The 27,091-nt window shown below is 46.0% G+C and overlaps 1 protein-coding gene across 1 annotated transcript in view; it reads left to right on the plus strand.

Moving 5' to 3' along the window:
- The window catches only part of COL22A1 (collagen type XXII alpha 1 chain), a 112,976-nt gene extending 86,899 nt beyond the window's left edge, over window positions 1-26,077 (plus strand). The window contains exons 30-44 of the mRNA XM_048508469.1: window positions 2,570-2,623; window positions 3,762-3,815; window positions 4,570-4,623; window positions 5,562-5,606; window positions 8,092-8,145; window positions 8,355-8,408; window positions 9,620-9,673; window positions 11,083-11,154; window positions 11,292-11,327; window positions 12,154-12,198; window positions 13,737-13,916; window positions 18,496-18,562; window positions 20,888-21,070; window positions 23,129-23,206; window positions 25,245-26,077. Coding sequence (XP_048364426.1) covers window positions 2,570-2,623; window positions 3,762-3,815; window positions 4,570-4,623; window positions 5,562-5,606; window positions 8,092-8,145; window positions 8,355-8,408; window positions 9,620-9,673; window positions 11,083-11,154; window positions 11,292-11,327; window positions 12,154-12,198; window positions 13,737-13,916; window positions 18,496-18,562; window positions 20,888-21,070; window positions 23,129-23,206; window positions 25,245-25,432 — 1,218 coding nt within the window. The 3' untranslated portion in view covers window positions 25,433-26,077. The remainder of the gene's footprint in view (window positions 1-2,569; window positions 2,624-3,761; window positions 3,816-4,569; window positions 4,624-5,561; window positions 5,607-8,091; window positions 8,146-8,354; window positions 8,409-9,619; window positions 9,674-11,082; window positions 11,155-11,291; window positions 11,328-12,153; window positions 12,199-13,736; window positions 13,917-18,495; window positions 18,563-20,887; window positions 21,071-23,128; window positions 23,207-25,244) is intronic.
- The last annotated feature ends 1,014 nt before the right edge of the window (window positions 26,078-27,091 follow it).

Consider the following 27,091-nt stretch of genomic DNA (forward strand, 5'->3'; position numbering starts at 1 on the left):
TCCAAACTTTCTCAGCCCCACCTATCTCACAAAGTGTTTTTTTGTGGGGAAGAGAAAGGAAAGGTGATTATAAAGTGCTTTGAGAGTCCTTAAAGGTAGAGAAAAACAAGATATAAAAGCTAATTCTTTTTGTAGATATACACACAATTTTTGTAATTACAAAATACAGAAAGAACTGTCAATGATCTGAAATGATTCAAGCTGGGACGTAACTTCTAATTAAATTTGGGGTTATTTAAAGATCTGTGGGAAAGGCAGGAGAGGAGTCCTAGAAATATCAGTCTCTGAACCTTCCTTACAGTGAGTTAGATCACTGGTCTATCAACGTGACCTGCGGGACCTTGGGGAATTCTACAGGGCCTGTAAGACTGAGTTGTTCCACTGGGCCTTTGGGGAGACCAGCTGCTGAAGGTGCCCCAGCTCCCTCCCCTTTGCTTCCTATGGGTCCCTCATACCATCGGGACCCATTATTCTCTCTTTATTTCTTTTTAGGAGGGTTATGTAAGGGTTTCATGGGATGCTGTTTTAGGTTATAATTGTTGCTTATATTATATTTAAGTTTTTATATGATGTTTTATATTGTGCACCGCCCTGAGCCCTCCGGGGATAGGGTGGTATATCAAATCTAATAAATAAAAATAAATAAATAAAAATAAATAAGAGCCATGGATAGACCTATCCTGTATGAATTTATCCAATCCCCTTTTAAAGCCAACTAAAGTATGAATTTATCCAGCCCTCTTTTAAAGCCAACTAAAGTACAATCACCCCATGCTATCTACAAACCAATAACTCCTTGAGTGAAGAGGTCATGCATCTGCAGTCTCTTCTGAATCCCTGAAAGAGGAGAGGTGGCATAGCAAATCTTGTAATAGTACTGCAAGAATTACAATGTTAGGACAGCTAAAAACTGGTGGGAACATTGTCTAGGGAAGGTCAAGATCTTGTAGGACTTTTGAATCCAAACAAAGTATTGGCACATACAGTGACATCACAGTGATCGAAACAAGAAAGTCATCATCATCACCATAGCAGTACCTGGTGACTGCAGGGTCATTGAAAAAGAGTATGAGAAAGTCACTATGCTGCCACAGGAGGTGGTGATGGCCACTAACCACTAACCTGGATAGCCTTAAAAGGGGCTTGGACAGATTGATGGAGGAGAAGTCGATTTATGGCTACCAATCTTGATCCTCCTTGATCTGAGATTGCAAATGCCTTAGCAGACCAGGTGCTCGGGAGCAGCAGCAGCAGAAGGCCATTGCTTTCACATCCTGCATGTGAGCTCCCAATGGCACCTGGTGGGCCACTGCGAGTAGCAGAGAGCTGGACTAGATGGACTCTGGTCTGATTCAGCTGGCTTGTTCTTATGTTCTTATGTTTTTAAATACCACAATTTGAAATTTGAGAATCAGCTACTATGACACAAGCCAGCTGAAGTCATCCCGGCAGTAATCGGCACACTGGGTGCCATTCTGAAAGCACTAGGGCATCGCTAAAAACATCTTCAAATCAACAAAATCAATATCGGTCAGATTCAGAAGGCAGCCCTGGGGGGAATCTGCATTAATACTATGCAGATACATTACAACGTCCTAGACCTCTGGGTGAGGCTCAGATGGTAATGGAAGGCCAACAACCAGCTAGAGAACTAGCAGCTGTAATATTAAATATTACATTAAATAAGAATAACTGCTTTTAATTGAATACCCATCATCTTCATTTGGTACCTCTTCATCGACTTCCTTGGTGGTCTCCCATCAAAGTATTAACTCCACTTGGCTTCCAAGACTTGACAAAATGGGACTTTACCATGTTGCCGTTCCTTCCCTTTTTGGATAAGTGGCCAAAATTGCACACATATTCTCAGTGTGGCAACACCATCAATCTGCCTACCTTTTGAGTATTTTTTTAAGCAAGCCTTTATTGGCATAGACAGCAGTACAACAATAATAAAAAACAGATTAAAAAGCATATACAATACAGGAAATACATGTTAGGACGAAGGAAATCTACTGGCGTTTAGTAATTTCCAGGAGAAAGTCTGCCACTATCGTACAGAGAGAAGGATCAGAGTTGTCCAACAAGTAGTGTAATCTAATTAAATCGGGGAGATGGGGTAAATGTAAAGGAGTAAGATTCACATACTTGGATCTGATTTCCTTGAATCTGAGACAGTGAAGTAATTGGTGGACCAGAGATTCAACTGAGCCATCGTTACATGGGCACAATCTTTTAGCCTTTTCTTGCTTATTAAATCTGCCTACCTTTTGAGTAGTACTGTGTATTATGAACTCTTTGAAGGCACACCTGGAGATTTTTTTTTTGTAACATTCATTGATTCAATAGACAGGGAGTCTTGGACAGATGAATCAGTTTGAATAGGGTTTTTCAAACCATTATGATAATCAGATATATTAGAATATTTCATGCTCTAGGTTCCTGTTCTCCCACAAAACTTTTGCTTCTTCTCTGAGATTTTCATACCTCATCCATATGTCTTATTTGAGAGGATATCTTTGTCTGGATCTCTTATGAGAACATAGTTGTAACTTTAGCTCTTTGGCAGGGTAAAGAAGGCCCATCTGGACCCCAGGGCCCTCCGGGATTGCCTGGACTCTTGGTAAGTATTAAATATAATTCATTACTTCCGAAAAATTATATCAATCGTTAGATCCAACCAGCTTTTTGTCAGGATATTGAAAATTGCAAGGTGGTCATATGCTGGTCTAGAATGACTGGAATGTAACAATCAGCAGAATTGTAAAGGTCGGAGCCTCTCTGTCTGGGTCTGTAATGATTGGCATGTAACAGTCAGCAGAAATGAAAAGGTCACAGGCCAGGATGAGATCATCTAGCTAATGATTGGCTGGACAAAACTATATAAGAAGACTGCATACCCAATTCAGTATCTTCACCTTCAGGTTCGGGCTCAGATTGTTGTCAGAGTAGAGAGTGGATAGTTAGTAGATGAGTAAAAACATTGTTATTTTGTTCCTTTGAGAAACAAAAGATAAAGTATTCCTGTTGGAACGAAATCTACTGTCTGAGTGTTTTTGTTTTCTTATACTGCAAGCAGTTACCTCCTGAGCTTTCTAGCAAGGGTGAGTTGGCACCTAGTCCTTCCACTGTGCACTAGGCCAACACTTTTTAATTCTATCTCAGACAACCCCCCTCCATTCTATAGCACCCATTTCACATGACTTTGGCATGTACAGGTTACATGCTTCCTAGCTTTTTGGGGTATTCAAAGGGGACCACATCAGCAAAAAAACCGGGTTGGATCCAACCCATTTTTACAAAATGAAAAAAAAATCCCTGCTTGACATGTCCATGTGCTAAACGTTAAGGAAAGATTTTAGCTGGGTACAGAAACACAAGGATAATCCAGTCCTGGGAATACATGTAGATGGGATAACTGTAAACCCTATTTCTGTAAACCCCGTTTCCATCAGTAGTCCTAAAAGCATTTGCTGACTCAAATAGCCAAAATATGAAAAGGCAGGGCGGTATATAAAACAAACAAACAAACAAACAAACAAATAAATAAATGAAAGGGTTTGGGATATTGTGACTCTTTCCTCATTCTTCAATTGCCCCAATTGTGAAATACCCTCCACAAGATGTCAGTGCGGTCTTTTTTACATCCCTTTGACAGCTGTTCTTGTTGTGGTGTTTGGGGCTTTTATCCGTAACTACAAATTAGAAAGTTTTAATCCTGAACATCTCTGGGCTCCTTGCCTCCTTTCTTTCACTCATAGGGCATTCCTGGAAAAGATGGCAAAGAAGGCAAGCCAGGGTCTCCAGGGGAACCGGTAAGGAAACCTACTTTCTTCCTTATATTTACAGCATTCATTTGTCTTCACTCCAAAAGCAGCTGATTGTTTTGTTGTTTGCCTGTAAGCCGTCGCCATTGGCAGAGAGGCTGTGATGTCACAGAATGTCACCTCACTCACCGTAGGCCTTTTGAAACATGTTGTTTGCAGCTGTGTGTTGGATCGCATCCTACCTCTCTGCTCCTCTCATGTAGACAATTTGAAAAGTGGAGATACACTCAATGGGCGTTTCCCCACTTGCCACGGGCCCCCCATGCCGCGTGCTGCTCTCAGCGAGCGTCATTTCTGGCTTGCGCCTGGGCTTCCCCACAGAGCAGAGCGCGGGATCATCCAAAGGCGCAGAGCGCGGGGTCATCAAAAGGCGCCGTTTCGAAGGGCGCCAGGAATGACGCGTGCTGAGAGGGCGCGACAGCAGCAGCGTCGGGGCGGCTGCGTTGTCGCCGCCCCTGTAGTGGGGAGTGCCAGGGAACCCCGCGCTACTTGGCTACAGTAGCACGGGGCTACTGGTAAGTGGGAAAATGCCCAATATTTCTGCCCAGTGTCTTATAACTGTGTTACTGCCACAAGCAAAGAATGACTTGTTGGGTGTCCCTTTCTAATCCACACTTCTCTGGCTTGCAGTTGTGTTTACGTGGTGTAGCTAAGGGAAATGGAGCAAAGGAAGACGAGTGAAGATGTATGTTACAATGAACTTTTTTCCCATTGACATATAAATGTCCTTCATTTCTTTCAGGGCAAATCAGGAGAGCCCGGACTACCAGGACCGGAGGGGTCTCGAGGGTTGCCGGTAAGTCTTGTCAGAGGCGGCTGCCATTTTTCCTCTGGAAACTGTGCTGAAGTCAGGCTGAGGTACATTTGTGATTATCCCAAAATGAGAGACTTAGGTTACGTGAATGACAGAAAGGCTCAGTGACCCCTCCCCCCCAAAAGATCACATGTGATGCAGAGAAGTCTCTCTCTCTCTCTCTCTCTCTCTCTCTCTCTCTCTGGCTCATTCCACACATGCAGAATAATGCACTTTCAAACTGCTTTCAGTGCTCTTTGAAGCTTGCGGAATAGCAAAACTACTTGCAAACAGTTGGGAAAATGGTTTGAAAACGCATTATTTTGCGTTTGTGGAAGGGGCCACTCTCTCTCTCTCTCTCTCTGTGTGTGTGTGTGTGTGTGTGTGTGTGTGTGTGTGTGTGTGTGTGTGTGTGTGTGTGTGTGTGTGTGGTGTGCAAGAATCTCAGAAACAGAGGCCGTTTCCTCATTGCGCAATTATACTGGGTTTGAACCGGGGTCTTACATACCGCGTCTAATTTATCCCTGTTTCTTCTGCACGACTCCTGCTTCTTTCCAGGAGCAGAGTTAGGACTGGGAGGAAATGCTCCCTTCTGTTCTGCACGAGCAAAGGACTTCTGAATTTTCTTCGCTGAGCATGCCCGGTGTCCCGCATTCTGATTGACTGTTGTTTTTGAGTGGCAGCTGCAAGCTCCTCTGAGTGTGTTCGATGTCCCGCATTCTGATTAGCTGCTACCTGGATGTGATATGAATTGGCAGCCAATTCTCAGCTGCACAGGGATCTTTTTCTTGCTCACCTTTAGGATTTCTTGGCAATGCAGATGTGACTAGAGAATCATTTCTCAGATTTAATGGGCCTAAGGAAGACGATCAAAAGGACCTTTTGTACGTTCTGCAAAGCCAGAGGAAGGAACCTTACCCATTTCCTGTCTCACATTTCAGGGTTTTAAAGGACCCAGGGGAGACGCAGGTGTCCCAGGCTCAAGGGTAAGTAACGTGCTCATGTTCCCACAATAGCTGACTGTCTCTATGCAAGAAGACCTCATTGTCTCTCACAAGTTTCACTCATCTTCTTCAAGGCATCTTCAGAATATGAGCTGCTAGCCTTCTGAAGATGAAAAGTTCCCTTCCCTGGCCACAGTTCCCTACCACAGTTCATTAGCAAAGTAATGATAGTCATAATGGCTTCTTTATTATGCTGTCAAATTTCCCTTCTAGGTAATGTCTTCCCATGAAGGCATTTGACAGCTTTAGTGGCTCTAGTTGGCCATAACTCTTCTTGCCATTCCTGTGATCCTACATACCTCCGCTATAAAGCTACCAAAGAGTAGATTCTCTCTCTCTGTCTCTGTCTCTCAATCTCATAAGAACATAAGAACTAGCCTGCTGGATCAGAGCAGAGTCCATCTAGTCCAGCACTCTGCTACTCGCAGTGGCCCATCAGGTGCCTTTGGGAGCTCACGTGCAGGATGTGAAAGCAATGGCCTTCTTCTGCTGCTGCTGCTCCTGAGCACCTGGACTGTTAAGGCATTTGCAATCTCAGATCAAAGAGGATCAAGATTGGTAGCCATAGATCGACTTCTCCTCCACAAATCTGTCCAAGCCCCTTTTAAAGCTATCCAGGCGAGTGGCCATCACCACCTCCCGTGGCAGCATATTCCAAACACCAATCACACGTTGCGTGAAGAAGTGTTTCCTTTTATTAGTCCTAATTCTTCCCCCCAGCATTTTCAATGAATGCCCCCTGGTTCTAGTGTTGTGTGAAAGAGAGAAAAATTTCTCTCTGTCAACATTTTCTACCCCATGCATCATTTTATAGACTTCGATCATATCCCCCCTCAGACTTCAATCATATCCCCCCTCAGATCTCATATCACTTCTTTGAACTGGTATGCATGTAATATCTTGGCATTGTCTTGCCCATAGACTCTCCAGCAGCTGGCACAAGACAGAAACAAACAAAAAAAATGTAAATTTCCACTGGGGATGGTGTAACAAAACCTGGAAGTGACACCATGCCTGTCTAGGAATTGCTGGTTTTACCAAAGAGTTTCTAGAGATTCCTAGATCTCCTTGGTGTCACTTTCCTGGAAGCATTGTTGCTCCAGGCACACAGAATGCAGTCTTCATAGCCTCGCTTTCATAGCAAACTAATGAAAAAAATATATTTCTTATGTGAATGTTGTGTTGTTACAGATAAATCCCCCCAGTAATACATCTTTTTTCACCTGTGTCGAAATATCTGTGAAAATGGCATGGAAAATTTGGCATACCCCAAATAGTTAAAGCATGTCAATAAAAGTAAAGTGATGCACCTAGGGGCAAAAAATCCAAACTTCACATACACGCTACAGGGGTCAGTGCTATCAGTCACAGACCAGGAAAGGGATTTGGGCGTCTTAGTGGATAGTTCCATGGGAATGTCAACTCAATGCATGGCAGCTGTGAAAAAGGCAAACTCTATGCTGGGGATCATTAGGAAAGGAGTTGATAATAAAACTGCAAGGATTGTCATGCCCTTATATAAAGCAGTGGTGCGACCGCACTTGGAGTACTGTGTCCAGTTCTGGTCACCACATCTCAAAAAGGATATCGAAGAGATAGAAAAAGTGCAGAGAAGGGCAACGAGGATGATTGAGGGACTGGAGCACCTTCCTTATGAGGAGAGGCTGCAGCGTTTGGGACTCTTTAGTTTGGAGAGGAGATGTCTGAGGGGGGATAGGATTGAAGTCTATAAAATTATGCATGGGGTAGAAAATGTTGACAGGGAGAAATTTTTCTCTCTTTCTCATAAGACTAGAACCAGGGGGCATACATTGAAAATGCTGGGGGGAAGAATTAGGACTAATAAAAGGAAACACTTCTTCACGCAACGTGTGATTGGTGTTTGGAATATGCTGCCACAGGAGGTGGAGATGGCCACTAACCTGGATAGCTTTAAAAGGGGCTTGGACAGATTTATGGAGGAGAAGTCGATTTATGGCTACCAATCTTGATCCTCCTTGATCTCAGATTGCAAAGGCCCTAGCAGACCAGGTGCTCGGGAGCAGCAGCAGCAGAAGGCCATTGCATTCACATCCTGCATGTGAGCTCCCAAAGACACCTGGTGGGACGCTGCGAGTAGCAGAGAGCTGGACTAGATGGACTTTGGTCTGATCCAGCTGGCTTGTTCTTATGTTCTTATGTTCTTAAAAATAAGAAATTTTGTTTATAGCCTTTCACTCCTTTCTTTGATGCCTTTCGTGACCCAGAGGTCATATTGCAATACATTAGGGTGCTTATCTTGGGTGCAACCTGGATGCTGCATCACCACTGAGGGTAGATTCAAGTCTTATCACAGAACCAGTTACTAGCCCCTGAATCCAGTCCCGGGAGTTCTCAGTAGAAGTCCGCCTCACATCAGAAATGTTTACTTGGTAAGCACTTAGTTTGGTTTAAGATCCATTTTCCTCTTCTTTTGCCTCTATGACAGGGAGAGGTGGGCCCAGCCGGACCTCCTGGCCGTGAAGGACAACCAGGAAAAGATGTAAGTATTACCCTCTGTGGGGAAAAAATGAAACAAAATACTTTTCAATATGTTTTTTTGGGGGGTGACACTTTGCACAAATTTTTAAAAAATTGTCAATGATTTTCTTACTGTTTTTCTCTAATTCTTAGACATCAAATCCCCTAATGCGGTTGAATTTCTTTCTCTTTAATGGTCATTAAGTGTCTTTTTTCACCCTCATATTTCAGGGGGATCCTGGCCCAGTTGGGCCTCCCGGTCCACGAGGGCTCAGAGGGGTTTCGGTGAGTCATCTCTTCTCATGAATTGTCCACAAAAGGCCCGAAACATCCTTCTCAGAGAGACTGTTGAGCAATCTTTGCCAAAACTCAAGCTTTTGGGCCCAACTGGATCTGTCATTTATATCCCCCCCAAAAAAACTCCCTCTCCACATCTGGTGGCCAGAGGGGAGCTGGCATACCACTTACCACCCCGACCTGTAAGCTGGAAATGCTGGAGATCAGACCTAGGAATTAGCAGCATTTCTCAGTTCTACCACAAGTTTTTAATAAAGGTCTAGGTCAGTGCTTCCCAATCTTTTTGAGGTCAGGGTACCCTTGACCTCACTCTTCATTTCTCACGGTACCCCTGCCACCACCCTCCACCTTCCCCTCCCATTGCCCCTGCTTCCCACACCCCCACCTTCCCCTCTCAGGGTGAAGGGTAGCACTGGGGGGGTGGCTGCTGACCTTGTGGCAGGCCCTGCCCCATGGGCCAGCTCCATGTCCTTGCTGGCGCCGGTGGGAGACACCACAAAAATGAGGTGGGTGGGCAGTAGTGTTGCCGCGGTACCCCTGGGACATGCTCACGGCACCCCAGGGTACCAGGGAACCCTGGTTGAGAATGGCTGGTCTAGGTATTTCCCATTGGAACTTCTGCTACAGTAGCAGCAAGCCAGCCTGATCTAGTCATGGCAAAGTACAGTGATGGCGAACCTATGGCACGGGTGCCAGATGTGGCACTCGGAGCCCTCTCTGTGGGCACGCACCCACAGAGTTCATCATGTGGGTGGGGGGCGGAAAATTACACACACACACACACACACACACATCTAGGCTGGCTTGGGCCACTGAGAACGATGTGCGTGCACCGCGGTGAGCAGGGAGGACTCGGCTGGCGGGTCTGGTGCCTGTGCTCCAGGTGGCTGCTGCCTGAGGGGAGGGGGGCACAGAGGAGACAGAGAGACTAGAGAGGCACAGAGCGGGGTGCGCGGGACTTGCTGGAGGCTAGAGCAGGCTGACCCCTGCTTGAGCAGGTGGGGTGGAGCCATGGAGGAAGAGGGAGCCAACCTTTTTTTTTTCTAAACGAAAACCTCAGCATTCAGGTTAAATTGCCGGGTTGGCACTTTGCGATAAATAAGTGCGGTTTGGGTTGCAATTGGGGCACTCGGTTTCAAAGAGGTTCTCCATCACTGGCATAGTGGATCGATTTCTGTTTTCTTCCACCCCCTTTCCAGGGCAAGAATGGACCACCTGGTCCTCCAGGGGAAAGTGGCTCTCCAGGTAACCCGGTAAGTACCGTCCTTGTCCTCTCTGCTTGTCACATACGTACAGGATGAGCAGCAGAAGCTATTGGCAAAGACAGGCCTTGATTTATTACCTAGTGAAGAGTAAATAGTGATGTGTCTCTCAACCTTGGGGTATATTTATATCTGCATGGGCTGATCGCTTTCTAGAGGAGAAATGGACCACCCTACGAGTGGATGGAAAGTGGACCTGACAGGTACCCATTACAGGAAATGAAAGGGGGCAGGCGTTGCTACACTTGGAATGGGGTCTGCTGGGAAATGAAAGAGAGGTCACACGAGGAGATGGAATCCAGTGCCTGTCTAGGGGAATCAACCTTCTTTGAGAAGAATCTAAGAAAGGAGAACAGGAAGAGTCAGCAGGGTACAGTGATTAAGAATGACAGACTTTAATCTGGAGAACAAGGTTTGATTCCCCCTTCCATTGCATGAGTGGCGGACTTTAATCTGGAGAATCAGTTTGGATTCTCCACTCCTACACATGGAGCCTGCTGGGTTATCTTGGGCTATTTCACAGTTTTCTCTGATCTCTCTTAGGCCACCTCCACACAGGCAGAATAATGCATTTCAATCTGCTTTCATAATTGTTTGCTATTACTGTAAGGAATCAGCAAGGTCCAGTCCAAAAGCAACCTTAATAGTTCTTTATTGAGCTGGCTTTCATGATCGTCTACAGGCAATGCAGATTCTAACCCCCCCCCCCCCCCCCCGTGTCGGGCAGCCGCTTTTACGGGCTTCTGTTCCCCCCAAGAGCTGAACATAAACAATTAGCAGTTCCCACCTAACAAACCGAAAGCACAGGTTTCACACAGGGCTATATCACACAGACGGAAAGCAAGGTTAGGCAAGTGATAACAGATGTATTGGGCAGTCAGCCCAACGTAGCGAAGGAATCTCCTTCAAGGCCAAACTACCAACTATAACAAAGTCACAACCTTACCATTACACAGAGCTGCAAAGTGCATTGAAAGTGGATTGAAAGTACATTATTCTATATGTGCAAAAGGGGCCTCAGCCCCATCTACCTCCCAAGGTGTCTGTTGTGGGGAGAGGAAGGGAAGGAGTTTGTAAGACTCCTCCTCCTCCTCCTCCTCCTCCTCCTCCTCCTCCTCCTCCTCCTCCTCCTCCTCCTCCTCCATACAGTGTGCCTCAACACAATGAAAGGGGCTCCTGTTTCTGCTGTGCGTGGGGTGGGGGCATGATGTCCCATGGCATCAGCCACTAGTATTGTGCTGACACACTGCCCTGGGGGTATAACACATGCAGCATTACAAAATGATGACCGTGCATTGAAGGATGAAATCCCGGATAGTTTGCACCATTAGTACAGTGCGTTTTCCGAAAGCTTTTCAAACTGTGTGTATGCCAGCATCTGCTTTGTTTTCTCTTCCAAGGGTCAGAAAGGAAGCAAGGGTGAACCGGGCAGCCCAGGACTCCCTGGATTTATGGGGCCACGGGGACCCCCCGTAAGTAGCAAGTGGATGATACAGAGAACCTGGAATAAGGCGGAGTTTGCCTTATGTGGCGCCTAGGGGGATGATGTCGAGGACAAACGTAGGTTGCAATCGGAAATGGTTTCACCCCATTGCTCTTCTTGTCTTAGGGTGAAGCTGGCGAGAAGGGGCTTCCAGGGAAAGAGGTAAGTATTTTAGCATCTTGATTAATGCTGCCCAGTTGTGACATTCGTTGCGTCATTCATTAATTGTGTCATTCATTCATTACGGATGTCAAGAAGGCAAGAGTAATCTATGCCATCCGCTTCAAAATTATTTAAAAGAAATTACAAATTGGATTTACTCCTGTGTCTAACGGTCAACACCTATGGCGACGGCTGCCTGCATCAAAAGTCGCACTTTGCAAAGTGGATGATACCGAACTTGGAGAGATATCTGTGATGCTCCAATGCTTGATCTGCAGTAAGCCTTGGTCTGACCTACATGCAACTTTCTATAGCATTCCATTTTCTTTTAACAAGTGTAATGAGACTATCCCATCCTCTTGCTGGTTTATTATATAACTAGCAGTAAAGCCCATTTTAAAATGAGATGAAATGGACTCTAGATGGTGGTGGGGAGAGGGCAGGCAGGAGGGGGCTGTTCCCCCCTTGTTTTCCAACCCCTGTGCAATGTGGGAAACAGGGAAGGGCCCCCGAACCTAGCTGAGACCTGCATGGAGGATTGGGCTGTCTCCTTTCCTCTTTGTTTCCTAAGCCCTGCATAACTTGGGAAACAGGGAAGGGAGGTAGGTGGATAATCCTTTGTGCTTCTCCCCACACCTCGCATCCCAAGGCCTGTAGGTCTTGTGAAGGGAGGTAGGGGGTGGTTGGAATGTAAGGGACACACTTCCAACCAATGGGAGTCCTGTGCACCCACGGGCTGGGGGTTCATTGTCGGACATTCCAAACTCTTAGCAAATTATGTAGAGGGATTGACTCTTCCTGCCTGATTTGTTATTTTTCTTTCCAGGGCACTCCAGGCAAACAAGGGGAGCTTGGAACCAAAGGTGACCGGGTAAGTCAGAACCATCCTTAAAGTCAGTTTATGACACTGGAGTCACTGAGATATGCCACTGGTGCATTTCTCCCCTCCCTTGCATTCCACCCCTTACTCCCTTCCCTCCCTCACTCCCCTTCCCTTGCATGCCACCCCTTACTCCATCCCCTCCCTTCCCTCCCCTTCCCTTGCATGCCACCCCTTACTCCCTTCCCTTCCCTCCCTCCCCTTTCCCTTGCATGCCACCCCTTACTCCCTCCCCTTCCCTTGCATGCCACCCCTTACTCCCGCCCCTCCACTCCTTCCCCTTCCCTTGCATGCCACCCCTTACTCCCTTCCCTCCCTCCCTCCCTCCCCTTCCCTTGCATGTCACCCCTTACTCCCTCCCCTCCCTCCCCTTCCATTGCATGCCACCCCTTACTCCCTTCCCTTCCCTCCACTCCCCCCCTTCCCTTGCATGCCACCCCTTACTCCCGCCCCACCACTCCTTCCCCTTCCATTGCATGCCACCCCTCACTCCCTTCCCTTCCCTCCACTCCCCCCCTTCTCTTGCATGCCACCCCTTACTCCCTCCCCTCCCTCCCCTTCCCTTGCATGCCACCTCTCCCCCCTCCTTCCTCTCCCTCTGCTAGGGTGGGCCATGTCCAGATGCTGGGCCCACTCCCTCCCCTCCCTTGCATGCCACCCCTTACTCCCTCCCCTCCTTCACTCCCCTTCCCTTGCATGCCACCCCTCCATGACACTGGAGTCACTGAGAAATGCCATTGGTAGCGCAAACAACAATAATTCTTAACAAAAGATTAAACTTGACACAAATGTACTTATCTGTATGATGGCACTACGATAATTTGGACCACACCTTTCGTTTGGCTCCCCAGGCCTGCAGTGACTAGTTTCTAGATATTGTTGTCTATCCCAGCAATTTTGAAGACCAGTGTAGAAGGTCTCAGCAAGTATTCACAACCATATTGACTGGTTAATACTTTCCCTGTTAAATATTTGCTGGACTCTCACATTCTGTTGAAGCCAGTGGTGGGATTCCAATAATTTAACAACTGGTTTTGGTGACGGGATTCCAATAATTTAACAACTGGTTGTTTACCAGCACCATTTTAACAACCGGTTCTGCCAAAATGGTGCGAACCTTCCGAATCCCACCACCGGTTGAAGCTCTTGTCCATCCCCCAGCCAAAAAGAGCAAATTTGCTAAATGGATATTGTTGCAGATGTTTCCAATGGACCATTACTATGGCAACCAGGAACAATACTGTTGGCTAATCATGCTGACCGGTCTGAAGGGTCTGACCGCCCCTAACTCCCTTCCGCCCCTCCCTCCCCTTCCCTTGCATGCCATCTCTCCCCCCTCCTTCCTGCCTGAGGTGATGATCCAGAAGCCAAGACAATAGCTGAAGTCAATGGTATCTCATAGCTGTTGTTTTTACCCACATGCGTCACTCTCACATTCCATGGCCAGCCCACATCCCTGGTTATTTTCCCTGACTTGATACCTAGAGGCCCTCTCTTAATCTTACAAATACCTTGACTTGGTCCAACAGGGAGATCCTGGCAACAAAGGTGAAAAAGGTCCTCCAGGAGAGAAGGGCTCAGCTGGTGATCCTGGCATTCCTGGTCGTAAAGGGCACACAGGGTTAATGGGTCCACCAGGACCATCAGGAGATATTGGACAAGCGGGACCCCCAGGTGCTCCAGGACAACCTGGATTTCCTGGACCTAGGGTGAGTGCAGATCAAGTTTTAAAAAGCACGCTTTGAGGTTGAACCTCTTGTGCAGGGGTCTTCAAACTGTGGCCCTCCAGATGTTCATGGACTACAATTCCCATCAGCCCCTCGCCAGCACATGGCTTATTAAGTGGGAGGGCTCATGGGAATTGTAGTCTATGAACATCTGAGGGCCATAGTTTGAAGACCCTGTACTCTTGTGTGATGTAGCCAAACATGTTTTCAAAGCAATTCACATCATCACAGCTTATTCTTGTTCATGGGCCGCCATTGGCAGAGGTACCCTGACCTGCATGTCCCAGGGTAGGCCGAGCTCATCAGATCTCAGAAGAGAAGCAGATTCAGATCTGATTAATACTTAGATGGAAGACCACCAAGGAAGTCTAGGGTTGCAACATAGAGGAAGGCAATGGCAAACCACCTCTGCTCATCTCACCTGGACAACCCTATGGGGTCACCATAAGTCAGCTGTGACTTGCCAACACATTCCTCCTACCATGGGAGATGGATTTTTGCCAAGCATTCTGACACTGCTGAATGGTTGGATGAGTTTCCTGCCTGAGGTGATGATCCAGAAGTCAAGACAATAGCTGAAGTCAATGGTATCTCAAAGCTGTTGTTTCATCAAAGACTGTGGGTGAACTGAGACCTTAAATACTGCTGCAATGAGGTGGAGATACAGGCCCCTCCCCTAAAGGAGAAGGCTACTGGTACTTAAAGGTGCTGTGCGTGATAGCGGTGGTGAGCCTTGCAAAGGCTGTGGCAGCAAAACGTTGAAACTCCTTTTTCAACGAGATTCATCTCTGTCAAGGGGCCTTTCCCCACTTACCTTAAGCCCCGCGCTACTTGAGGACAGTAGCGCGGGGTCCCCCGCACTCCCCACGAGGGGCGACAGCACAAGCGTCTCCGGGACGCTGCTGTTGCACTCCCATTCAACTGGACGTATCCCTGGCGCCGGCAAAGGCCTTTTACACGATGACCTCACAGAGTGCAGAAATGCGTGGGAGACGCCCGGGCTGCATAGGGGATCCAGGGTGAGTGGGGAAATGCCCAAGGATAGCCAGCTGTGGACTGGGACATGCCTGGGGATTTTAGGGGCGGAGCCTAGGGATGGTGGAGTTTGGAGGTGAGGAGAGACTTCAGTTGGGTATCATGCCCAAAAGTCTCTACTCCTTCTAGTGCACTGAAGTCTTCGCTGCAGCACTCCCGGATAGCCTTGCGAGTTACAGCTCCCATCATCCCCTGCCAGCACGAGTTAAGTAGGGGATGATGGGAACTGTCGTCCATAACATCTGGAGGGCCGCGAGTTTGACGCCTGTGCTCTAAAGCCACTGGCTTTTGCAAGGAAACGGATTTCTATTGTCTGGAGGTCAGTCATAATAGAGGAAAGTTTCTAGGCCTCACCTGCAGGTTGGCAGCCTATCTTGTTCTGGCTGTCGATGCTCAGCTACCACCACAGGTATGCAAGGAAGGCTTTGGGGGCTGCTTGGCATCCTTAAAGATTACTTGCCCTCAGTTCCTGGGGTTCTGTGTCCGGCTAGATTTATTGAACTCTTTTATAATTTTAATGTAATTTATAATCAGTCAAACATTTTAAATGTTTTATGGGGCAAAGGGGACAGAATGAGGCTTTTAATATGTAAATAAAAGATCAGTCCTGTTTAACTAAAATACAGCACTATGAAGCAGGCAACTCCTTCCGCACACACCCCAAAACCCCACCATGGCCAATCAAGTGGTACATAAATTCAGCTAATTCTGAATTGCTGTACTTGATTGTGGAAATGGCTGAGACTCAGTGGGAAGAAGAAGAAGAAGAAGAAGAAGAAGAAGAAGGAGGAGGAGGAGGAGGAGGAGGAGGAGGAGGAGGAGGAGGAGGAGGAGGAGGAGGAGGAGGAGGAGGAGGAGGAGGAGGAAGGAGGGAGGAGGAGGAGGAGGAGGAGGAGGAGTTTGGATTTATATCCCCCCTTTCTCTCCTGTATGAGACTCAAAGGCACTTACAATCTCCTTGCCCTTCCCCCCTCACAACAAACACCCTGTGAGGTGGGTGGAGCTGAGAGAGCTCCGAAAAGCTGTGACTAGCCCAAGGTCACCCAGCTGGCGTGTGTGGGAGTGCGCAGGCTAATCTGAATTCCCCAGATAAGCCTCCACAGCTCAAGGGGTAGAGCGGATAATCAAACCCGATTCCTCCAGATTAGAATGCACCTGCTCTTAACCACTACGCCACTGCTGCTCCCAAGAAGGCGTGTGCACTGCAAAAAATCCCATGTTGACTTGGGGTTTTGTTTTTTTCTTGGACATGCTTTTTACCTGCTGGGATTCAGTCAGGGAGGGCACTTTAGTTGGGCACAATTTTTGCATTCTGGAAGGTCAGCCTCTGAAAAGCATGTAGAGTTGCCAGATGTTGGCTGGAAATCACTGAGAATTACAACTGGTCTTCATTGACAGATAGCAGTTCCCCTATGGCTTAGGAGCATAAGCATAAGCATAAGCAAAGCATTTTATTGTTGTGCGCTGGGACAAAAGCGAAATTTACAGCAGCATTCCTCGATGCACACAATTTCAGACTCATACATCATCCTCACTTTCCCCTTCCTCCACCCATCCCTACACAGCCCCAAATACATCAATATGAAGCAGCGGAGTTTAGCATAGCCACAGCTCTAGAGTAGAAGCTGTCTCTAAGCCTCTTTGGGCTTCATAGCATTATATGATGGTGAAGCCCCGCCCCTTTCTAAATCCCAGAGCATGGGCTTCATAGCATTATATGATGGTGAAGCCCCACCCCTTTCTAAATCCCACCCTCCCCGGTGTGGTCTGGAGATCTCCTGGAATTACAACAGCCCTCCAGACAACAAGTATCAGTTTCGCTGGAGAAAACGGCTGCTCTGTAAGGAGGGTTCTATAGTATCACATGCCTGTTGGAGATCCTCCTCCCTAACCCCAGTGTCTCTTTGTGGCCCAACCCCAAATCTCCAGTTTCCCAACCCAGAATTCACAACTTTACTAAACCCCAGATTGTCCTTCCCATGCCTTTGCCAGACTAGAATTTCATTATTGCCATCCTGAAGGAACAGAACAAGAGGATTTCCGGAGCCTTTCCTAGAGTTAATTTTGTTCAAGCAAAATAGATGGTTACGCTAATGATTATAATTTGTTTAGCTGCAGAACGTTTCAGGAGACCTGCCATTGCTGTTATTTCGGCTAATTGGAAAATAATGATATCTGTTATCCTGAAAGGTTCCCCAAGCTTTGACAATGTGGTGGAAGATAATATATGGGGCTAATTTCCACACATGCCTGCTCCCATTCCAATGCAGCGAAACCTATTTTAAACTTTAATCTCAGGAGGAGAAGAATAAAACCCTGTGTGTGATTCAATATGCAGGAAGGTAGCATGCGGTTTCTTCAGCTGAAATTATAGCAGAAAGAAGATTTAGGCCGTGTGCAACTAGAAGAAGAAGAGTTTGGATTTATACCAGTGATTTTGGATTTATGCTGCAGGGTGTATTCGCGTGGTTAAGAGCAGATTATGGATTCTAATCTGGAGAACCGGGTTTGATTCCTGAGTGGCAGAGGCTTATCTGGTGAACCAGATGTGTTTCCGCACTCCTACATTCCTGCTGGGTGACCTTGGGCTAGTCATTAAATGTTAAATCTGCTGTGTCTTTTGTTGTCTAACATTACCACTAGCCAGAAAAACTTAAGGGGGGGGGGGAATGATTACAGTGGTGATTAGTCCATCATTATTTATTTTACTGTTACTTTATTTGTGCTTTATTATTTATTTACCAGTTTTGTACTTGAGACTCAAAACGTATTCATGGTATAAAGCAAGATAATTTAATAGCATGGGGGAATCTAATGGACAGTGCAATAGATCTAGGATTCCAAAAATTAGAAAAGAGCCAAAAAGGTTTAGACATCCTATGTCACCATCTCCCCCTCCCCCGCCCCACCCAAGCTTTTTAAATTAGCACACATCAGCCCTGCCAACTGCTAATTCTGTTCTTGCCACTGTTTGCCTATTAGGAATAACCGCTGTGTCGACAAGACCCTTTCCAGATGTTCCTATTACAGTTCCTGTCACTCCCTGCCAGCATCATGCTGGCAGGGGATGATGGGAAGTGTAGTCCAGAACATCTGGAGGGCCGCGAGTTTGACACCTATGGCCTAGAGCAGGGATCTTCAAACTATGGCCCTCCAGATGTTCATGGACTACAATTCCCATCAACCCCTGCCAGCATGGCCAAGTGGTAGGGCTCATGGGAATTGTAGTCTATGAACATCTGGAGGGCCATAGTTTGAAGACCCCTGGCCTAGAGAACTCCCATTTGGAAGATTTATTATAGGATTTATTGTAGACACTTTTTTTACCTCAGCCTTTTTTTATATAGAGAGAGAATTTACATTTGAAAGACGTGTGATGGGTTTCAGGCTGTCTAGTGCTGAGTGGAGGAGCATGACAAATGATGAATGGGGCCCAGCCCCGCTTAGCACCACGGTGGCTACGGGCCTCACATTACCCTCAACTGTTCATGGAATGTCAAACAATGTTTTCCTTTCCCCCCCACAGGGGGAGCCTCCATCACTTGAAACACTGAGAAGACTCATTCAAGAAGAGTTAGGAAAACAGCTAGATGGTAAGTTCTAGGAGCCCTAAAGAGACTGCCATTACCCAACATATATGGCCGTGAAAAGGCTGGGCAAGATCTACAGTTTCATACTTATTGTTTCATCTTACCCTTGCAGCACGTTTAATTCTGGCCAAAGTATGGAGATCTGATATAATACCTTCTTTGGAAGAGTGGAATAACAAAGTACAACATTTCTTTATTTTAGATAAAGGATTCCATCAATCAAGGTTACTCCCGGTAGAAAAATGTTTAGATAACTGGCGACCATGGATATTACACCTCAAGAATAAGATTTTTTAAAATTTATTATTAGTTTTATATACCGCCCTCCCCCTGAGGGCTCAGGGTGGTTCACAACAGGTCAAAACAAACATTAAAACATAATTTAATATCAATTATATCAAAACAGAACCCATTTTAAAATGTGGATGTTGACTTTCTTCCAATTGATTATTAATGTGATTATTTATGGTTTACCAAGGCGGAGACGGTTTGTTAAATTAAGATTAGTTCATAGTTATAGTTAACTTCAAAGAAATTTAGCATTACAATAATGACTGAACAATTTGTTCAGGGTCTGGAAACCGGCTAGAGACGTTAATAGATTCATAGAATGTTGACAGTCTTTTGAAGGAGAAGTCAACCTTTTGTCCTTGGTATTGTTTATACCATTTATTGTTTTCTTTCTTTCTCCTTTTTTCTTTCTCCTTTTTTCTTTCTTTCCCTTTTCCTCTTTGGATATACAATATTATATAATTTTAATATATGAAATAAGTAACAAGATTCTCCTGTATTTGTATCTTGTAGTAAATTAGATTGTATATCTCTATATAGTTTTGTTTTAATCAATAAAAATTAATTTAAAAAAATTTCAAGAGTTTAAAAGAGGAGGAGGATGAGGAGGAGGAGGAGGAGGAGGAGGAGGAGGAGGAGGAGGAGGAGGAGGAATAAAACCACAACCAAGAAGCTATGTGTATGCAGAAACTCTGCAGGCACATACAAGTGTTTAGGGTTACCAGTTCCAGGTTCAGAAATATCCAAAGATTTGAGAATGGAGCTTAAGGAGGGGAGGGTATAATACCATGCAATCTACCTTCCAAATCAGCCATTTTCTGCAGAAGTGGAACAAATATATGCATTTAAATTTAAAAAAGCCATTTATGTAGTCTGGACATCAGTTGTAAATTAAACGTAACATTTAACGGCATTTACCAAGGACACAGACTACTGGGCAAAATTTTTTATACCAAGTTTGTCAAGTAAATTTCATTTAAATAAAAAAAACCCAGATCAATAATTCAACCAGGACTAGGTGGAACAATGTGTGTTTGAGCCATTTCTTCAGGTTTGAGGACGTTTTGCTTCATGACTTCCATCAAGACATCTGCAACTAATTCGGTCATTTTCTAGTTTCTATTCTTTAGCAGGAATTTGGTCAATTTATTTATTTATTTGTTTGTTTGTTAAATTTATAGGCCGCCTCACCCCCGAAGGGCTCGAGGCGGCTCACAATGTGGCTGTTCACTAAGACAGCAAATCAATACAACACAAACTTAAACCCATTAAAACTATAATTTACTATAATTTAGCACCTTTTAAATGGCTATAATGTATTTTGATAAGATGGTGTCTAGGTTGTAATTCCAGAAGATCTCCAGCATCTACCTTGAGGCTGGCAACCCTACAAAGGATGTGGTAATGTGTGGTGAATTCAGTTTCCTGGAGGATTTGCACTTTCCTTTTAAAAAATGCCTTGTGGCTGAATATAGTTTGTTCTATTCTTGGAACACATTTGAGAAATCCCTTGGGTTTTACAGACCGAACCAAATCTCATGCAACAGTGTGTTTGAGCCAACCAGTTATTCAGCTCTTGAAGAAAGACTAAACCGCCTTTGCCCTCCAAGAAAATACTATGGTGGGCTTCATGGGACCTCCATGGGCAAAAGTTATGTAGGACAAGGACTGAGGAAATTAGGTGAACTGAGGGAAGAAACTTGTGGGATTCAACCCACAGTCCTTCTCTGATTTGTAACCGTTGCAAGCGAGGTTGGGTTTCCGAAATGTTTTATGACCAGGCAACCCAAGTTCCACACCAAGAAAAACGGAATCCTGTGACCTTATTACGATAATTTTATACGATTTATTCTGCTCTTGATTGCTGTTTTACATAATTTGTTCTGATTTTTCACTAATCGTGACAAAGGGATCAGAGAGATGGAGGGAAAAAGGGAGACGGTCTCTATAGCAACCCACGTTTTCATTTTCCCTTGCAATTTGAGGTTTCCACCACTTGGTCACCTTCTCCATCTTTCAATTTTGTTCTTTTTGCAGCCAGACTGCCCTACCTCATAAGTCAAATGCAGCCAGCCAATATCAAAGCACCTCAAGGTAGACCAGGACCTCCAGGGTCGCCTGGTAAAGAAGGTCCCCCGGGTCGACTGGGTCCTCCAGGAGAGCCTGGCAGGCCAGGACAACCTGGCTTGGAAGGGCCATCGGGGCCACCAGGCCAGAAAGGTGAGTGAGCTTTGAAGCGGGGCAAGCAGCAACTGATCAGAGATCTAGAACAGTGGGGGGAAACCTTTGGCACTCCAGATGTTATGGACTACAATTCCCATCAGCCCCTGCCAGCATGGCCATGGTTTTTGTAATGAGTTTCTGACAGTCATTCATGACTAGCTAGGGCAGTGGTGCCGAACCTTTGGCACTCCAGATGTTATGGACTACAATTCCCATCAGGCCCTGCCAGCATGGCCATGGTTTTTGTAATGAGTTTCTGACAGTCATTCGTGACTAGCTAGGGCAGTGGTGCCGAACCTTTGGCACTCCAGATGTTATGGACTACAATTCCCATCAGGCCCTGCCAGCATGGCCATGGTTTTTGTAATGAGTTTCTGACAGTCATTCGTGACTAGCTAGGGCAGTGGTGGCGAACCTTTGGCACTCTAGATGTTATGGACTACAATTCCCATCAGCCCCAGCCAGCATGGCCATGGTTTTTGTAATGAGTTTCTGCCATTCGTGACTAGCTAGGGCAGTGGTGGGGAACCTTTGGCACTCCAGATGTTGTGGACTACAATTGCCATCATCCCCTGCCAGCATGGCCAATTGACCATGCTGGCAGGGGTTGATGGGAATTGTAGTCCATAACATCTGGAGTGCCAAAGGTTCTCCACCACGGATCTAGAATGTACTTTCTCTGGGCTTTTCAACGTTCTGAGCTATAAAGAACTTGTACAGTATGGAACGATGACCTTTCGATTGAGTGAATCTGGCTCAACAGGAATAGGAGAAGAATCGCTTTTCTCAACCTTTAAGGAGTCTCAAAGCAACTTATAATCACCTCCCCACCACCTCTCCCCACAACAGACACTTTGGTGGATTCCACATGGGCCAAAAACAGCGGTGTGAAAACGGTGTAAATTGGTTGAAAAAGGGGTAAAAGGGTTTACACTGCTTTCACACCACTGTTTTTGGCCCATGAGGAATCTGCCTTTGTGAGGCAGGGGGAGCTGCGAGAGTTCTGAGAGAACTGTGACCAGACCAAGGTCACCCAGGAGGCTCCATGTGGAGGAGTGAGGGAACAAATCCAGTTCACCATATTAGAAGAAGAAGAAGAGTTTGGGTATATATCCCACCTTTCTGTCCTGTAAGGAAGTCTCAAAATGGCTTACCATCACAATCCCTTCTTCTCCCCTCAACAGGCACCTTGTGGTGGGTGGGGATGAGAGAGTTTGGGAGAACTGTGACTAGCCCAAGATCACCCTGTGTGCTTCATATGGAGCAGCAAGGAAACAAACTCAGTTCTTCAGATTGGAGTCTGCCACTCCTAACCTGCCACTCTTAACCTGTATTCTGGAGAACCGTGCTAGACAATCTGTTCTTCAGGAATATGCATTTGGAATGTAACTGACTAGCATTTCCTTAGTGATCCCTCTTCCTTGCCTGGAGTTTTATCTGTCTGTCTGTCTGTCTGTCTGTCTGTCTGTCTGTCTGTCTGTCTGTCTGTCTGTCTGTCTGTCTGTCTGTCTGTCTGTCTGTCTGTCTGTCTGTCTATCTATCTATCTATCTATCTATAGTTAAACTTATAGACTGCCCTCCCCCGAAGGGCTCAGGGCGGTTTACAACAACAACAAAACAGATAATACGGTGGCACATAAGTACCAGTACAGATTAAAACATAATATTTAAATCATAATATAAAATTTCAAAACAGCAAACAGATGGCGTCTAATGGCTAAAACTCCTCTAAAAGGGGGACAGCAGGGTCCCAGCTGTTAAAAGAAGGGGAACAGGAAGGGGGGAGGGGGTATCAGCGGCTGGCATCCCCAAAAGTTCTTATATCTTTGTATGTTTTTAGCTCTGATTTTAATTGTTTTAATGGTGTGAGTTGTTGTTCTCATTTTGCTTGGTTTCAGTGGTTTTGAAATGTGATTTTATTATGTAGGTGTTAATTTGTTAGCCACCCTGGTGTCCCTTACGAGGGCAAAAAGGTGGGATATAACTTTTGTAAAATCAAGAAATAAAAAGTCCATCTGAGTACTCCCTAATTTTGTTTCTCCCCACTTCTGCCAGGCGAAAGAGGAGACAAAGGAGAAAAAGGAGAAAATGGTGTTGGTCAGCGAGGTGAAGTAGGTCCTCCAGGAATTCCAGGTGGGTGTTGGTTTGTCCTTAGCAAAGAAGAACTTACATTAAAAAATTCATTCATGGGGTAGTGGTGTTAATCTGCAGTAGAAGAGCTAGATTCAAGTCCAGTAGCACCAATAAGATTTTGGGGATATGAGCTTTCAAGAGTCAAAGGGAGCTCTCACCCTGAAAATCTTGTGGATGTCTAACGTGCTACTGGACTTGGACACAGTAGCAGATGGACATTCAGCATATCTGGTGCCATATATAAGCATAAGCATTTTATTGTCATTGTGCACGCACAATGAAATTTACAGCAGCATTCCTCAATGGACACAATTTCAGACTCATACCCCATCCTCACTTTCCCCTTCCTCCACCCATCCCTACACAGCCCCAAGCACATCAACACAAAGCTGCGGAGTTTAGCATAGCCACAGCTCTAGAGTAGAAGCTGTCTCTAAGCCTCTTTGTCCTTGGATAGTTTGTGATAGTTACTCCGTATCGCCCGGGCCGGATGGTAACAGTTCAAAAAGAGAGTGTGCTGGATGAGACGGGTCTCTCAGAATATGTTGGGCTTTCTTTAGGCTTTGGGAATTATAGAGTTCTTCCAAGGAGGGGAGAGGGCAGCCGATAATCCTCTGTGCAGTAGTGATCACCCTTTGGAGTGCCTTCCTATCTGCCACTGTGCAACTGGAGAACCATACACAGATGCAGTGGGTTAAGACACTCTCTATAGCACAGCGGTAAAAGGACACCAGGAGTTTTCCATTTTTCAGTTGTTGTTTCCTTAAAAGTCTCAGTACAGTCTTTGCTGGGCCTTCTTAACCACCGTGGCAGTCTGTACGCCCCCGGTCAAGTTCTCTTTAACCATAACGCCCAGAAATATGTGGTGCTTTTCAACAGATGAGTATTTGGAGGCTGTCACGCTCAGGAACTGCTTTTGTGTAGATGGGGAAAAAAAACAGGAGGAACAAACAAAGCAAAGCACATGTTAATTCCCTTCATTTTCCCTGTGAAGGGAGGGGGGAGAGAGATCATAGTTTGCCAGGTTTCAAAAACCCTTGGACTTCTCCAATCTGTGGTGTGGTGAGTTCAGCAGGGGAGAAAATATATGCCCAGTGTATATGCAACGAAGAATCTGACCTGGAGGGACCTTACTCTCACATTGGGGCAGACCACAAGAGTATAAACAGCCTTGATCTGATCCAGAAGAATCTTTTGTTTGTTTGTTTGTTTGTTTGTTTGTTTGTTTGCTTGTTTGCTTGTTTGCTTGTTTGCTTGCTTGCTTGCTTGCTTGCTTGCTTGCTTGCTTGCTTGCTTGCTTGCTTGCTTGCTTGCTTGCTTGCTTGTTTGTTTGTTTGTTTGTTTGCTTGTTTGCTTGTTTGTTTCGATTTTTATATCGCCCTATCCCCGATGGGCTCCGGGCTGTGTACAACAAAATTGATACAAATAAGTTAGGGGCAAATCATACAAATAAAACAACAGCAGCCCATAAAACTCCAACATTAAAACATACTGAATTTCATTCAAACAGCGGTGATTTCATAATAAAGGCACCTGGAGAATCCTTTCCTTTAAAACCCTCCCCTAGGGAGCAGTCGGACTCCTCCATAGGAGGATAATCTTGATGGAATCGAACAGGGGCGCCATACTCAGCGGCTGGTTGCTCCAAAGGCCCGGCGGAACAACTCGGTCTTACAGGCCCTGCGGAACTCAATGAGATCCCGCAGAGCCTGGACAGCTGGAGGGAGAGTGTTCCACCAGGCCAGGGCCAGGGCCGTAAAGGCCCTGGCCCATGTGGAGGCCAGCCGCGTCACGGAGGGGCCGGGGACTACCAGTAAATTCGCTTCTGCTGAGCGCAGAGGGCGAGTGGGGGCATATGGGGTAATGCGGCCCTGGAGGTACATGTTCTTGTGTCCCTTTTGTCAAATTTTAGGTTGTACACTGCTTCAGGGAAGGGACTTGTTCCCTGCAAAACCCCAAGCATGTTCTTGAGGCTGTATGCATGAAAATGTATCAGCTGATGATGGTAATAATTGACCCACAATGCTTTGTTCCTTAGGTGTCTCAGGGGAACCAGGATATGCCAAAGATGGGTTGCCAGGAGCGCCGGGCCCTCAGGGTGAAGCGGGTCTTCCTGGCATGATGGGACCCCAAGGGCCTCCAGGAACCAATGGACAATGTGACCCCTCTCAGTGTGCTTACTATGCAAGCTTGGCCGCCAGACCCAGCAACGTCAAAGGCCCCTAGAAGGCAACTTCCGCACCCTTCCATGGACTTCTGATGGACCTAATCATGAAACTTGAATTGAACAAGGAAGTCGGGAGTTTGAACCCCGTTTCACTCCTGTTCCTTTGCAAGAGGCCTTTTTTGATTCACAAAAAACCAACGCTGCCAGTCAGTCAGGTTTTATTATAAATAGGAATCGAGCAATTGTTATTCTTTCATGAGGCAAGAAGTGACTTTTTTTGTGGTTCTTTTCTCTAAACGTCAGGGCAAGTTTAATTTTTTTAAAAAAGATTTTTTTTTAATATAAAAGTTGACACCGAAGCATAGAACTCATGTAGGCAAAATCTAAGTTAGCATGGGAAGCCAAGGAGGAATGTTGGTTGCTTTTTCTTGAGCATTGAAACATTTAAAATGAGATTTTGGAAGGGAGAGGAGAGGCTCTTGGATTCTTCCTCTTTTTTCCTGGAGCTCACACAAAACTGCTTTGAAATGATGGGCTGAGGGAGCTGTTTATCCTGTTTTGGGGAAGAACTTCGCACAGCGCACTCCCCCAAAATGGGATCAACCCATTAAATTTTCCTCAAGCAGCAGTGGCGTAGCGGCTAAGAGCAGGTGCACGCTGATCTGGAGGAACCGGGTTTGATTCCCAGCTCTGCCGCTCGAGTTGTGGAGGCTTATCTGGGGAATTCAGATTAGCCTGTACACTCCCACACATGCCAGCTGGGTGACCTTGGGCTAGTCACAGCTTCTGGGAGCTCTCTCAGCCCCACTCACCTCACAGGGTGTTTGTTGTGAGGGGGGAAGGGAAAGAAGATTGTCAGCCCCTTTGAGTCTCCTACAGGAGAGAATCCAAACTCTTCTTCTTCTTCTCAACCCACGTTTTACAAAAATCGCTAAATTAGTGATGGAGCCACAGCAGCCCAGACTGTTTGCAGTCACTTCCTGGAGGGGTGAAATCTTCAGCGCAAAGGCAAACAGGGGAGACCGGGTTCATTGATAACGTGTTATACACGTTATTAGTGTGCTGTGCAGAGACCACCAATAACTAAGGGTGTCTTGTATACCGAAAGCAGATCTCCAGATGGTTTCAGTTCAAGGTCTTTTGCATCCCGTGCTATCTGATCCTCATAACCGGCGATGCCCGGGATCAAACCTGAAACCCTCTGCCTGCCAAGTAAGTGCTCTCCCACTAAGCCCTTCCCCAACCTTTAGACATGCAGCTGCTTTCTACTGCATCCGGTCATTGCTCTGTCAAGGCCCTTTTTGTCATCTCTGGCTCATTCCGCACATGCAGAATAATGCACTTTCAAACTGCTTTCAGTGCTCTTTGAAGCTGTGCGGAATAGCAAAATCCACTTGCAAACCGTTGTGGAAGTGGTTTGAAAACGCATTATTTTGCACGTGCGGAAGGGGCCTCTGATTTTTTCTGCACAAGTCACGGAAAATGTTTGCCAAACCTTTGCAAAATGTTTTCAATTCCCTTCCCCCTTCCCTTTTGTTTGCATTCATCCCCTCGAAATGATTCCTGGTTGCCAATAGGTGATTTTGGGGGGATGGGGGTATTCTTTGTGGATTCAGTGCTTTGTGCTGTGATTCGACATAGCTCATTTCACCCCAAAACAAGAAAAAAAAACCAAGTACTGGTGAAAATAAACAGGTGGGACGGAATGGAGCAATCTC

This window comes from Sphaerodactylus townsendi, linkage group LG09 (assembly GCF_021028975.2).
Source record: "Sphaerodactylus townsendi isolate TG3544 linkage group LG09, MPM_Stown_v2.3, whole genome shotgun sequence".
NCBI classification, from domain to species: Eukaryota; Metazoa; Chordata; class Lepidosauria; order Squamata; family Sphaerodactylidae; genus Sphaerodactylus; species Sphaerodactylus townsendi.